This window comes from Microcaecilia unicolor, chromosome 4, assembly GCF_901765095.1.
Source record: "Microcaecilia unicolor chromosome 4, aMicUni1.1, whole genome shotgun sequence".
Lineage (NCBI taxonomy): Eukaryota > Metazoa > Chordata > Amphibia > Gymnophiona > Siphonopidae > Microcaecilia > Microcaecilia unicolor.
In genome coordinates this window covers 169,722,487-169,737,719 of record NC_044034.1, presented here as the reverse complement: position 1 = coordinate 169,737,719, position 15,233 = coordinate 169,722,487, and the positions used below count along the sequence as shown (strand labels likewise).

Here is a 15,233-nt window from a genome sequence, read left to right as displayed (position 1 = left end):
AGATTTCCTATTTCATTCTTTTTTTTAATTTATTTCCTTTTTAAATTTGTGGTTGTAATGATCTCATTATTGCATCGAGTTCAGGGGTATGGCAGTAATCCTCTATAATGTGGTATATAGCGAAGATACTTACCTGTAGCAGGTATTCTCCGAGGACAGCAGGCTGATTGTTCTCACTGATGGGTCGGCGTCCACAGCGGCCCACAAATGGCAATTTTTCTCAGCAAAAATAGGCAAAGCTTTGCCAGAGCCTTTTGGAACGCGGGGCGTGCGCACCGCGCATGCGCAGCCGTCTTCCCGCATAGCATGCGCGAGTCCCCACTCAGTTAGGTCAAAAGCAATTACAAAGAGAAGAAAACAACTTCAAAGTGGAGGTGGGTGGGTTTGTGAGAACAATCAGCCTGCTGTCCTCGGAGAATACCTGCTACAGGTAAGTATCTTCGCTTTCTCCAAGGACAAGCAGGGTGCTTGTTCTCATTGATGGGGTATCCCTAGCACCCCAGGCTCACTAAAAACAACAAAGACGGTCAATTGGGCCTCGCAACGGCGAGGACATAACAAGGATTGACCTGCGAAGTAAAACATCTAACTGAGAGTGCAGCCTGAGACAGAATAAAATTGGGACTAGGGGGGTGGAGTTGGATTCTAAACCCCAAACAGATTCTGCAGCACCGACTGCCCAAAACAACCGTCGCATCGGCTATCCTGCTGGAGGCAGTAGTGAGATATGAATGTGTGGATTGATGACCACGTCGCAGCCTTGCAAATCTCTTCAATAGTGGCTGACTTCAAGTGGGCCACTGACACCGCCATGGCTCTAACACTATGAGCCGTGACATGACCCTCAAGAGTCAGCCCAGGTTGGGCATAAGTGAAGGAAATGCAATCTGCTAGCCAACTGGAAATGGTGCGTTTCCCCTTCTGTTGGGATCAAAACAAACAAACATTTGGGCGGAGTGTCTGAAGGGGCTTGTCCGCTCCACATAAAAGGCCAATGCTCTGTTGCAGTCCAAGGTGTGCAACTGAGTCAGCAGGGCGGGTATGAGGACGGTGAAAAAACGTTGGCAAAACAATTGACTGGTTCAGACGGAACTCCGACACCACCTTCGGCAAGAACTTAGGGTGCCTGCGGAGGAATACTCTGTTCTGATGAAACTTGAGATGAGCATGCACTACCAAGGCTTGAAGCTCACTGACTCTACGAGCTGAAGTAACAGCCACCAAGAAAATGACCTTCCAGGTCAAGTACTTCAGATGGCAGGAATCCAGTGGCTCAAAAGGAGGCTTCTTCAGCTGGGTGAGAATGACGTTGAGATCCCATGACACTGGTGGAGGTTTGACAGGGGGCTTTGACAAAAGCAAACCTCTCATGAAGCGAACAACTAAAGGCTGTCCAGAGATAGGCTTACCCTCTACACGATAATGAAAAGCACTAATCGAACTAAGATTAACTCTTACGGAGTTGGTCTTGAGACCAGACTCTGACAAGTGTATTCAAGTGTATTCAAGCAGGGTCTGTTTAGGACAAGAGCAAGGATCTAGGGCCTTGCTGTCACACCAGATGGCAAACCTCCTCCATTTAAAAGAGTAACACCTCTTCGTGGAATCTTTCCTGGAAGCAAGCAAGACTCGGGAGACACCCTCAGAGAGACTCATGGAGGCGAAGTCTATGTTCTCAACATCCAGGCCGTGAGAGCCAGAGACTGGAGGTAGGATGCAGAAGCGCCCCCTCATTCTGAGTAATGAGGGTTGGAAAACAGTCCAATCTCCACGGTTCTTTGAAGGACAACTCCAGAAGTAGAGGGAACCAAATCTGACGCGGCCAAAAGGGAGCAATCAGAATCATGGTTCCGCGGTCTTGCTTGAGTTTCAGCAAAGTCTTCCCCACCAGAGGTATGGGAGGATATGCATATAGAAGGCCCTTCCCCCAATGAAGGAGAAAGGCATCTGATGCTTGCCTGTCGTGGGCTTGGTCTGGAACAGAACTGAGGGACCTTGTGATTGATCTGAGTGGCAAAAAGATCCATGAAGGGGGTGCCCCATGCTTGGAAGATCTTGTGAACCACGCCCGAGTTGAGCGACCACTCGTGAGGTTACATTACTCTGCTCAACCTGTCGGCCAGACTGTTGTTTACGCCTGCCAGATAAGTGGCTTGGAGAAGCATGCCATGACAGCGAGCCCAAAACCACATCTGGACGGCTTCCCGACACAGGGGGCGAGATCCGGTACCCTCCTGCTTGTTGATGTAGTACATAGCAACCTGATTGTCCATCTGAATTTGAATAATTTGATTGGACAGCTGATCTTTGAAAGCTTTTACAGTGTTCCAGACCGCTCGCAACTCCAGGAGATTGATCTGAAGACCTTTTTCCTGGAGGGACCAAACTCCTTGAGTGTGAAGCCCATCTACATGAGCTCCCCACCCCATGAGGGATGCATCTGTTGTCAGCACTTTTTGAGGCTGAGGAATTTGAAAAGGATGTCCCAAGGTCAAATTGGATCGAATTGTCCACCACTGAAGGGAACTGTGAAATTCGGTGGACAGCTGGATTACATCCCCTAGATTCCCGGCAGCCTGAAACCACTGGGAAGCTAGGGTCCATTGAGCAGATCTGATATGAAGACGGGCCATGGGCATCATATGAACTGTGGAGGCCATATGGCCTAGACGTCTCAACATCTGCCGAGCTGTGATCGCTGAGATGCTCTGGCCATGGAAACTAGAGACAGAAGATTGTATGCTCTCGTCTCGGGGAGATAGGCGCGAGCCGTCTGTGAATCCAGCAGAGCTCCAATAAATTCCAGTCTTTGAACAGGGAGAAGATGGGACTTGAGGTAATTTATAACAAACCCGAGTAGCTCCAGCAGTTGAATAGTCATCTGCATGGACTGTAGAGCTCCTGCCTCCGAGGTGTTCTTCACCAGCCAGTGGCGTACCTAGGGTAGTTGACACCCTGGGCTGGTCATTTTTTAACACCCCCCTCCAAAATCCAGTACTAGGCATGCCGAGAATACAAAACACTCAGGACCTATAGAGCAATTCTACCATACCATAAGCAGTCATTTCTACGAATCACACAAGGAAAAGGAAAGCATCTTAAAACACTACAGTGAGCACTAGAACATCAATTCACCTATTGTAAAATGAAACCAGACAGAATAGTACAGATTGTCGATCCTGCACAGTCAATACCAACTGAAAGCCATGTCTTTTTCACAAACACAGATACACCCTAATCCACTATAGAATAAGTAGTAATATTTAAACTTTCTATTTAGACAAAGATTAAACTGAATCCCCAAGATGCCAGACTCTGCATACAATGCAACACCACAGAAACAGAAAATGTCCCTTAGTACTGTGCAAAATATAAAGACAGCAGATGTAAATTTGAAAAAAAAACTAACAAATACCAATCACCACTTTACAAATCAACAAATAGAAATAAAACAAATATAGAAAATAAAATAATACCATTTTATTGGACTAATACATTTAGCTTTCAGAGGCCAAAACATCCTTCCTCAGGTCAATACAGTATAATACTGTTACAGTATCCTATCCTGACCTGAGGAAGGGGGTTTTGTTCTCTAAAAGTTAGCCAAAATGTATTAAAATTTATTAACACAGCTACAATACTACTTTATCCTAAAGCAAAAAAAATAAAAATATATATTTTATTTACAGTTTGTTGTCTCTGGTTTCTGCTTTCCTTATCTTCTTTTCACTGTCTTCCTTCCATCCAGCATCTGTCTTCGGTCTCTCTCTGCCATCCAGTGTCTGCCCTCTCTGCTGTTCCCTCCATCCAATGTTTGCCCTGTCTCCCTGCTCCTTCCATCCACATCTGCCCTCTATCTCTGCCCCTTCCATCCATCATCTGCCTGTGTCTGCCCTCTCTCTCTCCCCCTTCCATTCACTGTCTGCCCTTTCTATCCCTTCCATCCACTGTCTGCCCTTTCTCTCTGCCCCTTCAATCCACCATTTGCCCTCCCTCTCCCATCCATCCAGGGTCTACCCTCCCTCTCACTTCCCCTTCCATCCAGGATCTGTCCCCTCTCTCTACCCCTTTTTTTCAGCCCTCAGTTCCAGCCCCACTATCCCACCAGTCCCCAGTTTCAGCCCCAGCCCTTTTCTCCCACCAGTCCCGAGCTTCAGCCCCCAGCCACTTCTCCCTGTCCCCTTTTCAGCCCCCAGCCCTTTTCTCTCACCAGTCCCAAGCTTCAGCCCCAGCCACTTCTCCCTGTCTCCTTTTCAGCCCCCCAGTCCCCACAGTTTCAGCCCCTGCCCCTTTTCAACCTCCAGTCCCAGTACTAGCCCCCTTATCCCACCTACCCTCCTTTTCAACCCCCAGTTCCAGCCCCCTTCATCCACATGCCTTATATTAAGGCCCCCCTTTTCAGCCCCAGAACCATTCTCCCACCTGACCCACGCATGCCCCATTTTCCCACCAGCCCCAGGTATGGCCCCCATTTTCCCATATGGCCCCTTCTCAGACCCCAGTTCCATCCCCCTTCTCCCATCTGAGAGCCCCTCCCCTCCTTCTCCCATTTGAGAACCCCCTCGCCTCCCCACCCCAGTCCCCTTCTCCTATCCAAGAACCCCAGTCTCCTCCCCACCCCACCCCACTCGTCCCCTTCTCCCATCCGAGAACCTCCTCCCCTCCCCAGTCCCCTTCAACCATCTGAGAACCCCCTCCCCACCCCTTCTCCCATCCAAGAACCCCCTCCCCACACCAGTCCCCTTCTCCCATCCGAGAACCCCCTCCCGTCCCCTCCGAGAACCCCCTCCCCATCCCAGTCCCCTTCTCCCATCCGAGAACCCCAGTCCCCTCCCCACCCCACCCCTTCTCCCATCCGAGAACCCCCTCCTCTCCCCAACCCCAGTCCCCTTCAACCATCTGAGAACCCCCTCCCCACCCCCTTCTCCCATCCGAGAACCCCCTCCCCACCCCTTCCCCCATCTGAGAACCCCCACCCCACACCCTTCTCCCATATCTGAGTCCCCCCCGACCCACCTACCAGCTCCGTTCTCCTCCCACCACCCTCACTGCCTTTAAAAAATAATTTGCAAAGCGCCGGAGTGGCAGGCAGCACCTCGCGTCTGCCCTGCTAGTAAAAATCTCCTCGACATCGTCGAGACTTCCCACACTGAGTTCCACCCGCCCTCACGGTAATAGGAAGTTATCTCAGAGGAGGGCGGGACTCAGTGTGGGAAGGCCCGACGACGTCGAGGAGATTTTTACTAGCAGGGCAGACGTGGGCGCTGCCTGCCATTCCGGCGCTTGACAAATTTTTTTTTAAGGCAGGACAGGGTGGGACCAGCAGGAGCGGAGCACCCCCCCACCCGCTGACACCCGGGGAGGACCGCCCCCACCGCCCCACCCTTGCTACGCTACTGTCACCAGCCAATCGTCGAGATAAGGGAACACATGCACTCCCAATCTGCGTAGCGATGCTGCAACTACTGCCAGACACTTTGTGAAGACCCTGGGCGCAGACGCCAGACCAAAGGGCAGCACACAATACTGGAAGTGCTGCACTCCCAGATGGAATCGAAGATACATCCTGTGAGCTGGAAGTATCGGGATGTGAGTATAAGCATCCTTTAAGTCCAGAGAGCATAGCCAATCGTTTTCTTGAATCATGAGAAGAAGGGTGCCCAGGAAAACCATCCTGAACGTTTCTCAGACCAGGAATTTGTTCAGGGCCCTTAGGTCTAGGATGGGACGTATTCCCCCTGTTTTTTTTTGCACAAGGAAATACCTGGAATAGAATCCCAGCCCTTCTTGCCCCGGTGGAATGGGCTCGACCGCATTGGCGCTGAGAAGGGCGGAGAGTTCCTCTGCAAGCACCTGCCTGTGCTGGAAGCTGAAGGACTGAGCTCCCGGTGGGCAATTTGGAGGTCTGGAGATAAAATTGAGGGAGTATCCGAGCCGGACTATTTGGAGAACCCACCGATTGGAGGTTATGAGAGGCCACCTTTGGTGAAAAATATTAACCTCCCTCCAACCGGCAGATCGTCCGGCACACACACTTTTATAGCGGCTATGCTCATCTGGAGCCAGTCAAAAGCCCGTCCCTTGCTTTTGTTGGGGAGCTGCAGGGGCCTGTTTGGGCGCACGCTGTTGACGAGAACGAGCGCGCTGGGGCTGAGCCAGAGAAGGCTGTCGGGAAGGAGGATTGTACCTACGCTTATTGTAGGCATAGGGAGCATTTCTCCTTCCCTGGAAAAATCGCCTACCTGATGAGGTAGAAGCTGAAGATGCCCAGCGGGAGAGATTGTCCATAGTGGTTTCCTGCTGGTGGAGCTGATCAACCACCTGCTCGACTTTCTCACCAAAAATATTATTCCCCCGGCAAGGGACATCCACAATCCGCTGCTGGACTCAATTGTCCAGGTCAGAGGCATGCAGCCATGAGAGTCTGTGCAGCACTATACCTTGAGCAGCAGTTCTGGATGCAACATCAAAAGAGTCATAAGCACCCCTGGACAGAAATTTACGGCACGCCTTCAGCTGCATGACCACCTACTGAAAAGGTTTGGCCTGCCCCGGAGGGAGCTTGTCCACCAAGTCCGCCAGTTGCTTCACATTGTTCCGCAAGTGAATGCTCATGTAGAGCTGGTATGACTGAATCTTGGACATGAGCATAGAGGACTAATAGGACTGATAGGAACCATGTCCTTGATGGCGGTGCCGAGAAGTCGACTCCCATGCCGGCAGCAATGAAGCTCCCTCTAGCGATGTCGACGGGGAGTCGACCTGGGTGGCAGCTGATGCCGATGCCGCGGGGACCTCACCACAGGCCTAGAGCCAGCTGGCTCTTCCATCAACAGTACCGAGGGCGCAAGCACCCCCAGCACCGGAACAGGCTGATGCAGCAACCCCTCCAGCAGACCTGGAAGAATGGCTCGGATGCGCTCGTCCAGAGTCACTGTCAAGCAAGGCTGCGGGGTCGGTGCAGGAATCAGGTCCAGAATCTGTTGAGATCGAGGAGGCGGTACCGGGCTGCCCGAAGACTGACACACCAACACCTCCTGAATGGAGGGTGAGCGTTTCTCCCGGCGTCAGCACTTCACGGGTGCCGAATCCTTCAACGCCCCGGAGCTCCCAGTACTGTGCTTAGAAGGAGACCGATGACGATGCTTCTTTGCCTTTGCTCGATTCACGTCATCGATACACCTCAGTACCAACGAGAAAGATGTGGAATCCACACGCCTCCTCGGGGTCGGGTCCGAGAGTGGTCGGTCCCATGGGGCCTGCACAGTAGGAGTCTTCGAGGCAGGTGGAGACCCACTTGATGGCTCACTGCTCCCAGCGTGTGGTCTCCGGACAGCCATTATCTGCACTCCTGAAGTCGATGCCATCTCTGGTGCTGATATCAACGACGCCGACCCTGGTACCAATGTCGACGTAGAAGCCGAAGAACCGGACGAAGCTCCAAAAAGTCGGTCCCGCTGAGCTTGTCTCGATGCCTGTGTCCGTTTTTTTAAGCTAAGACACAACTTACATGCGTCTGGGCAATGGTCGGGCCCAAGGCACTGAAGACACCACGCGTGGGGGGTCGGTATCTGAGATCGTCTGGTTGCACTGAGTACACTTCTTGAAGCCGCTGGGAGTCTTCAATGACATGGACGGAAAAATAGCGGTGGCAAGATCAAAATTCGCGATTGTGCCGACAATAAGGACACAAAAAAGAGAACCCACATACGCACGGCCTAAGAGGGCCGCAACGGAAGCGAAAGGAAACTTATAGGGACCAAACTAGAAAAATAAAGGTAAACTTTGTTTTGTTTTGTTTTTTAAACACAAAGGGAGAAAGTGGAAAAGAAAAAGTGGAGGAGTGGCCTAGTGGTTAGGGTGGTGGACTCTGGTCCTGGGGAACTGAGGAACTGAGTTCAATTCCCACTTCAGGCACAGGCAGCTCCTTGTGACTCTGGGCAAGTCACTTAACCCTCCATTGCCCCAGGTACAAATAAGTACCTGTATACAATATGTAAGCCGCATTGAGCCTGCCATGAGTGGGAAAGCGCAGGGTACAAATGTAACAAAAAAAAAACACAAAGAGGAAAAACCTCTAGCAAAACGGAAGGCTCTTTCTTTGGGCCGAACGGAGAGAGACCGACAAGCAGCCACTCTCCAACCGCGGAAAAGAAAAAACTGAGCTGGGACTCATGCATGCGAGGCAGGAAGACAGCCGCACATGCGCGGTGCACGCACCCCCTGTGTTCCAGAAGGCTCTGGCAAAGCTTTGCCTATTTTTGCTGAGAAAAATTGCCATTTCCGGGCCGCCGTGGACGCCGACCCATCAGTGAGAACAAGCAGCCTGCTTGTCCTCGAAGAATTTGTTTTTATACAATAGTTCATGGAAGACTGTATAATTTTCTTTATTTCCTATTATTACTTCTTTGTTCTGAATTTATAATTAAAAATAAAGTAAAAAAATTAAAAAGCTGTTGATAGCTTACCGTGCTCAGTTGATTTCATAACACCATTTTTAATTTATCTATATAATTTCCCTTCCTAGATTACTAATTGTAAAGGATGATAAATTATTATTTTAGGATATTATAAATATGTAGTCACCTTGGAGCTGTCCGGATCACAGTAATCCAGTAATGTGTCACAGAGGTGAAGACCCATGGATTTAAGGTCCTCTGTGTTAAAATGAGTCCCCTTTTTATTACCTGCAAAAATTTAACAATAATACTTATCATGTTTATAGTGCTACCAGATGCAAGCAGTGTTATACAGTGGTGAAAAGTAGTCAGGTACAAGTCCCTTCTCAAAAGAATCTACAATCTAAGAAAATAATTTTCAGAACATTTTAACTTAGCAAACAGAAGGTACAAATCTGTCTTTACCCTACTGTGTGTAAATGTGTGTGAATCTTTCATAGTGCAGATTATTTAACTCATGGGGGAAAGGGTTGGAGTTAGGTTGAGGAGGGAAAGCATGTATAGAGATTTTATTTGCAATCCCTCACGTATACTTTCACATATGTACTTTAAACCTGATTCTAAGCATGCAACATAGGCAACTGCCTCCATTATCAAATTTTGATAGATACCAGAGTATTGTCACCATGCCGCCATCCAGGTCTGCCCTTGCTTTCCCATGCTGCCTCCCAGCAGAAACAGAAAGCTCAGAATATGGGTCTGCTTGCCTTAGTGTTCTGACAGCCTCTGCTATGCCCTGCTTCTCACCTGGGTTTTTATGGTAATAGGAAATCCATGCAGGGTAGGAGATGGGGCACTGTAAGACCAGTCAGAGCACCACACTGAATTTTTAGTCGGAGCTGATTTGGTAAAATGGGAAAGCAAAAGCAGACCTGAAGGGGATCAAAGGAAGAACCTGGGCAGCAGCAGCCAGGGTGGGGAGAATATTTATTTATTTGGATTTTGCTCACACCTTTTCAGTAGTAGCTCAAGGTGAGTTACATTCAGGTACATTGGGTATTTCTCTGTCCTTAGAGTGCTCACAATCTAATTTTGTACCCGAGGCAATGGAGGGTTACATGACTTGCCCAAGATCACAAGAAGCAGCAGTGGGATTTGAACCGGCCACATCTTGATGACAAGACTGGTGCTCTAACCACTAGGATAGGCAAACCCTCCTGTCCCCATGTATATGGGCACTTACAAATATAAATATGGCAGGGATACAAAGTATGCGGGTGAAAAATACCTGTATTCCCCCACCTGCCCGGTTTTCAAAGAAGATTAACTTGCAGGCTATGGGTCTGTGATCTCTGCTTGTATTTTGGTAAAACACCCTATAAGTGGGTACCTAAGGCAGTAAGAGAGAAAGTGGCTTGCCCCAAATCACTAGAAGTATCAATAAGAGAAGAGGGAATTTGAACTAGCTTTTTCTTGCCCTATCCCCTAACTTCATAACCTTTGCCCCATCCCATATGCCACTCTTTCTTGCCCCCCATCCCTAACTCATTCTCCCTTGCCCCTATACTCCATCTTCTTACTCATCTTCTTATTCCGCTCATCTGCAGGAGGAAACCATTGGCAGCACTCTGCTTTAAGCTGTGTCTTCCCCTATCTAATGTTGGGCCTAAATTCTCATACTTTGAACCACATGGTTTAAAGAATGACAGTCTGGACCCTAAACCTAGACTGGGAAAGATGCAGTTTAAAGTAAAGTTTCAAGTTTATTCTGCATTTGAAATTCCTCCTGTTCAGAAAACTTTCAAGGCGGTTTATAAAGTACCAATGAGAGAGAGACACACACACACTGGGCAGCTGCTGTTCCCAGAATTCTGGCCCTTTGTCTTCCATGACAATCCCACAGGAACTGGAATTCTGTGGGAAGAGACTGATTTTGTGGAATCACAGGAGACTGGGAGCCCTTATCCCTCCTCACGGGGAGGTCTTGTATCCATTATCTTCAACCCAGAAAGTATCTAAAAGCTTTTCTGTTTTGTAAGGCAGGTTTATCTAATATTTAGTTTATGGTTTGTTAAGGCAGGATGTTTAAAGTTTAATATTACTGTGTTTTAATCATTTGTAGTTCCTGGACTGATTGGTCCAGCTCTTGTTTATTGTAATCCGTCCTTGAACTGTATAGGCGGAATACAAGAACCAGTATAACATAACATAACATAACATAACAAGTGTATGACATACACAACATGCCTGACTCCTGCCAGGCCTAAAGGGCAGAAGAAAAACTTCAGGTTTCTAAAAGGTTTTAGTAGAGGAGTAGAGAAGAGCCAGAAAATGTTATAAACCCACCAAGTTAGAGTTGAGAACTGGATCTAAAAGTCAAAGACTTTGTAACCATAACATTGTATATAACTAGTCCTATATAAACATTATATTACTTTTCTATCTAAAATTGGGTAAATAAATAACAGGTAAGAAGAGCCCTGATGAACTATTACCCAGAGTGGATCCACCAAATGTCGACTCCAGGGTGTAACTATTCTGAATTCCCATCCTCCACATCACAATTCGTCCAGTTCCTTCTTTATGTTTTTGAACCCGAAACTTGCAGCTCTGAAATGAGAACTAAAAAGAGATATGGATTTAAAAGGGTTGCCTGATAGTATAGCATTAAGGAGACACAATATAACATTTTAACAAGAACTTATGTATCCTTTCACTGTCCATTTTGTGCCACTACAGAAGAGGCAGGAAATTGTTGCAAATATGGGGAGCTGGCTGCCACCCTGGGACCAGGGGCGTAGCCAGACACCCAATTTTGGGTGGGCCTGGGCCCAAGATGGGTGGGCAGAAGAACTCCGCCTTGTCCTACAAGTAATTTGGTTCCTCTCTCTCTCTTTCTTGCCTGCATGCCATATGGTCTCTCAAACATCCCCCTCCCCCATATACCTTTTAAATAGCAGATTTTCACTGGCAACGAGCAGCAACTAATACACAGTGCTCATGTTGGCCCCACAGCCTTCCCTCTGATGCAACTTCCTGTTTCTGCATAAGCAGGAATACATCAGAGGGAAGGCTGCGGGGCCAGTGCGAACAGTATGTATCAGTCAATGCTTGTAGCAGGCAAAGATCTGCTATTTAAAAGGTATGCAGGAGGGACAGTTGGGAGTTTTCGGCTGGTGGGGCTTGGGAATCCCTGCCAGCCACATTAGAGATGTGCTGCTATTGGGTGGGCCTGAACCCAAAGTGGATGGGCCTGGGCCCACCCGGGCCCACCCTTGGCTACGCCACTGCCTGGGACAAATATTTTGGCTGTGCCCTGTGGTGGAACAATTTTGGAAAGTGGTGAATTGATACCTTGTGGAGGTTTTGAATATGAGACTCAATTCCAAGTTGTAAAAAGCCGGTCACTCAGTCCTGTCTTTTCAGCAGCTGCTATAAAGCATTCTTGGAGTTTATCTACTTCCTCCCCCTAATATACTACGCTTGGACCATCCCTAACACAAACACCAATCTACCCACAACACACACACCCTTCAGCCAATTTACACACAACCCACCAGAACAAAAGAACTGTAATCAATTAAAAGAAAAAACAAATATATATGGAAATAATCAATAGAAAGGGAAGAAAGGTCACAACAAAACCAGACATCAGGAAAACAGGCAGCTAATAAAAATTAAGACATCAATGCCCCTAACCGAACCATACCAGTTAATTCAAATGGGATACGTAAACGCCAGATCAGCAGTGAACAAAACAGAGAATATAACAGACTGGATCACTGCAGACAACCTTGACTTCCTATTCATTACTGAAACCTGGGTCCACAACCTTCAAGATCCTATAATCCTAGAATTATGCCCACCAGGATACAAAATCACACACTGGACAAGAAATGGAAAAAGTGGAGGAGGAATAGCTATAATATACAAATCTGAGTTTAACATCACAAACACAGCTGAATCCATAACGCCACAACAAGAAATCGCCTCTATAAGAATCAGTCACCCAAAATTGCAGGAACACCTTAACGCAGTCATATTTTACAGACCACCAAGCAACTGGCGAGACTGCCAAACATACTTCATGGACTTTATCTCAAACACCTGTATCTCTTCCTCTAACCTCAACATAATAGGAGATATTAACCTACACATGGAAGATCTCACCGAAACAAGCACCCAAGACTGCAAAGAGTTCTTACAACTATGGGATTTACAAGGACCAAATACGCAACCAACACACAAAAAAGGACATACATTAGACATCATAACACACAACTTTGACCACGACACAAACCTTAAATTAACATACACTAAATGGTCACCTATACTGTGGTCAGACCATTACAAAGCACATATTACCCTCCAATGGAGAATGAAAGACTCACCTAACAAACAATTACGAAAGACTTACACCACAAGAGGAAAAATCGATCCGGTTAAATTCTGGCAACAGATCTACAACGACGAATGGACAATAGAAACAGACACAATCCAATTCCTCTCAATATGGGATAACAGATGTAAATTAATACTAGATAACATTGCCCCAATCCAAACCAGAACCTCGCACAGAAAGAACTCAATACCATGGTTCAACGAAGAACTGAAAAAACTCAAAACACAAATCAGGAAACTGGCAGGTATTTTGAGTCGCAGTTGTATGATTTTCTCCTTGAAGTACTTCGCCAAGTCATCAGCTCCTGGTGTGTCTTTGCTGTTGTTGGTGACTGGAGTGGTGTCCAGAAGTTTATTCACGAGTTGGAAGAGTTTGTGTGTGTCTTTGTAATTGGGTCCAATTTCAGTTTTGTAGTATTGTCTTTTGGTTTGTCTTATGGTATATTTATATTTCCTTCGGAGTTGCTTCCAAGCGTTAAGTGTGGGCTCGTCTTTCTTTTTGTACTGGAAGTGACGTGTGCCCAGCTGAAATCGCAGATACTGCCTGTGAGCTGGCAGTATCGGGATGTGCGTGTAGGCGTCCTTCAAGTCCAGAGAGCATAGCCAATCGTTTTCCTGAATCATGGGAAGAAGGGTGCCCAGGGAAAGCATCCTGAACTTTTCCTTGACCAGATATTTGTTCAGGGCCCTTAGGTCTAGGATGGGACGCATCCCCCCTGTTTTCTTTTCCACAAGGAAGTACCTGGAATAGAATCCCAGCCCTTCTTGCCCGGATGGCACGCGCTCGACCGCATTGGCGCTGAGAAGGGCGGAGAGTTCCTCTGCAAGTACCTGCTTGTGCTGGAAGCTGTAAGATTGAGCTCCCGGTGGGCAATTTGTAGGTTTTGAGGCCAAATTGAGGGTGTATCCTTGCCGGACTATTTGAAGAACCCAACGGTCAGAGGTTACAAGAGGCCACCTTTGGTGAAAAGCTTTCAACCTCCCCCTGACCGGCAGATCGCCCGGCACTGACACGTTGATGTCGGCTATGCTCTGCTGGAGCCAGTCAAAAGCTCGCCCCCTGCTTTTGCTGGGGAGCCGTGGGGCCTTGCTGAGGCGCACGCTGCTGATGAGAGCGAGCGTGCTGGGGCTTAGCCTGGGCCGCAGGCTGTCGAGAAGGAGGATTGCACCTACGCTTATCAGAAGAGTAGGGAACAGTCTTCCTTCCCACATAAAAACGTCTACCTGAGGAGGTAGATGCTGAAGGCTGCCGGCGGGAGAACTTGTCGAAAGCGGTATCCCGCTGGTGGAGCTGCTCTACCACCTGTTCGACTTTCTCTCCAAAAATGTTGTCCGCTCGGCAAGGGGAGTCCGCAATCCGCTGATGGATCCTATTCTTCAGGTCGGAGGCACGCAGCCATGAGAGTCTGCGCATCACCACATCTTGAGCAGCGGCCCTGGATGCAACATCAAAGGTATCATATACCCCTCTGGCCAGTAATTTCCTGCACGCCTTCAGCTGCCTGACCACCTCCTGAAATGGCTTGGCTTACTCAGGAGGGAGCTTGTCCACCAAGCCCGCCAACTGCCGCACATTGTTCCGCATATGGATGCTCGTGTAGAGCTGGTAGGACTGAATCTTGGCCACGAGCATAGAAGAATAGTAGGCCTTCCTCCCAAAGGAGTCTAAGGTTCTAGAGTCTTTGCCCGGGGGCGCCGAAGCATGCTCCCTAGAACTCTTAGCCTTCTTTAGGGCCAGATCCACCACACCTTAGTCGTGAGGCAACTGAGTGCGCATCAGCTCTGGGTCCCCATGGATCCGGTACTGGGACTCGATCTTCTTGGGAATGTGGGGATTAGTTAAAGGCTTGGTCCAGTTCGCCAGCAATGTCTTTTTTAGGACATGATGCATGGGTACTGTGGACGCTTCCTTAGGTGGAGAAGGATAGTCCAAGAGCTCAAACATTTCAGCTCTGGGCTCATCCTCCACGACCACCGGGAAGGGGATGGCCGTAGACATCTCCCGGACAAAGGCCGCAAAAGACAGACTCTCGGGAGGAGAAAGCTGCCTTTCAGGGGAGAGAGTGGGATCAGAAGGAAGGCCATCAGACTCCTCGTCAGAGAAATACCTGATGTCCTCCTCCTCCTCCCACGAGGCCTCACCATCGGTATCGGACACAAGTTCATGAACCTGTGACTTAAGCCGTGCCCGACTCGACTCCACGGTGGGAGCATCGAGAGGTAGACTCCCTCGCCAGCATCGGCGAAGCTCCCTCCGCCGACGTCGTCAGGGAGCCTTCCTGGGAGGCGGCCGCAGTCGGTACCGCTTGCCATAGACCTCACCCCGGGCAAGGGGCCAGCTGGCGCCTCACTCGACGGTACCGGTGGCGCAAACACCCTTGGTACCGGAGGGGAAGGGCGCAACAGCTCTCCCAGAATCTCCGGGAGAACGGC

At 48.7% G+C, this 15,233-nt stretch overlaps 1 protein-coding gene across 1 annotated transcript in view; it reads right to left on the bottom strand.

Annotated features, from left to right (window-relative positions):
- The window catches only part of AGBL2 (ATP/GTP binding protein like 2), a 262,082-nt gene that overhangs the window by 109,105 nt on the left and 137,744 nt on the right, over positions 1-15,233 (bottom strand). Inside the window, exons 9-10 of the mRNA XM_030199493.1 lie at positions 10,895-11,021; positions 8,587-8,687 (exon numbers count right to left, since the gene is read on the bottom strand). Coding sequence (XP_030055353.1) covers positions 8,587-8,687; positions 10,895-11,021 — 228 coding nt within the window. The remainder of the gene's footprint in view (positions 1-8,586; positions 8,688-10,894; positions 11,022-15,233) is intronic.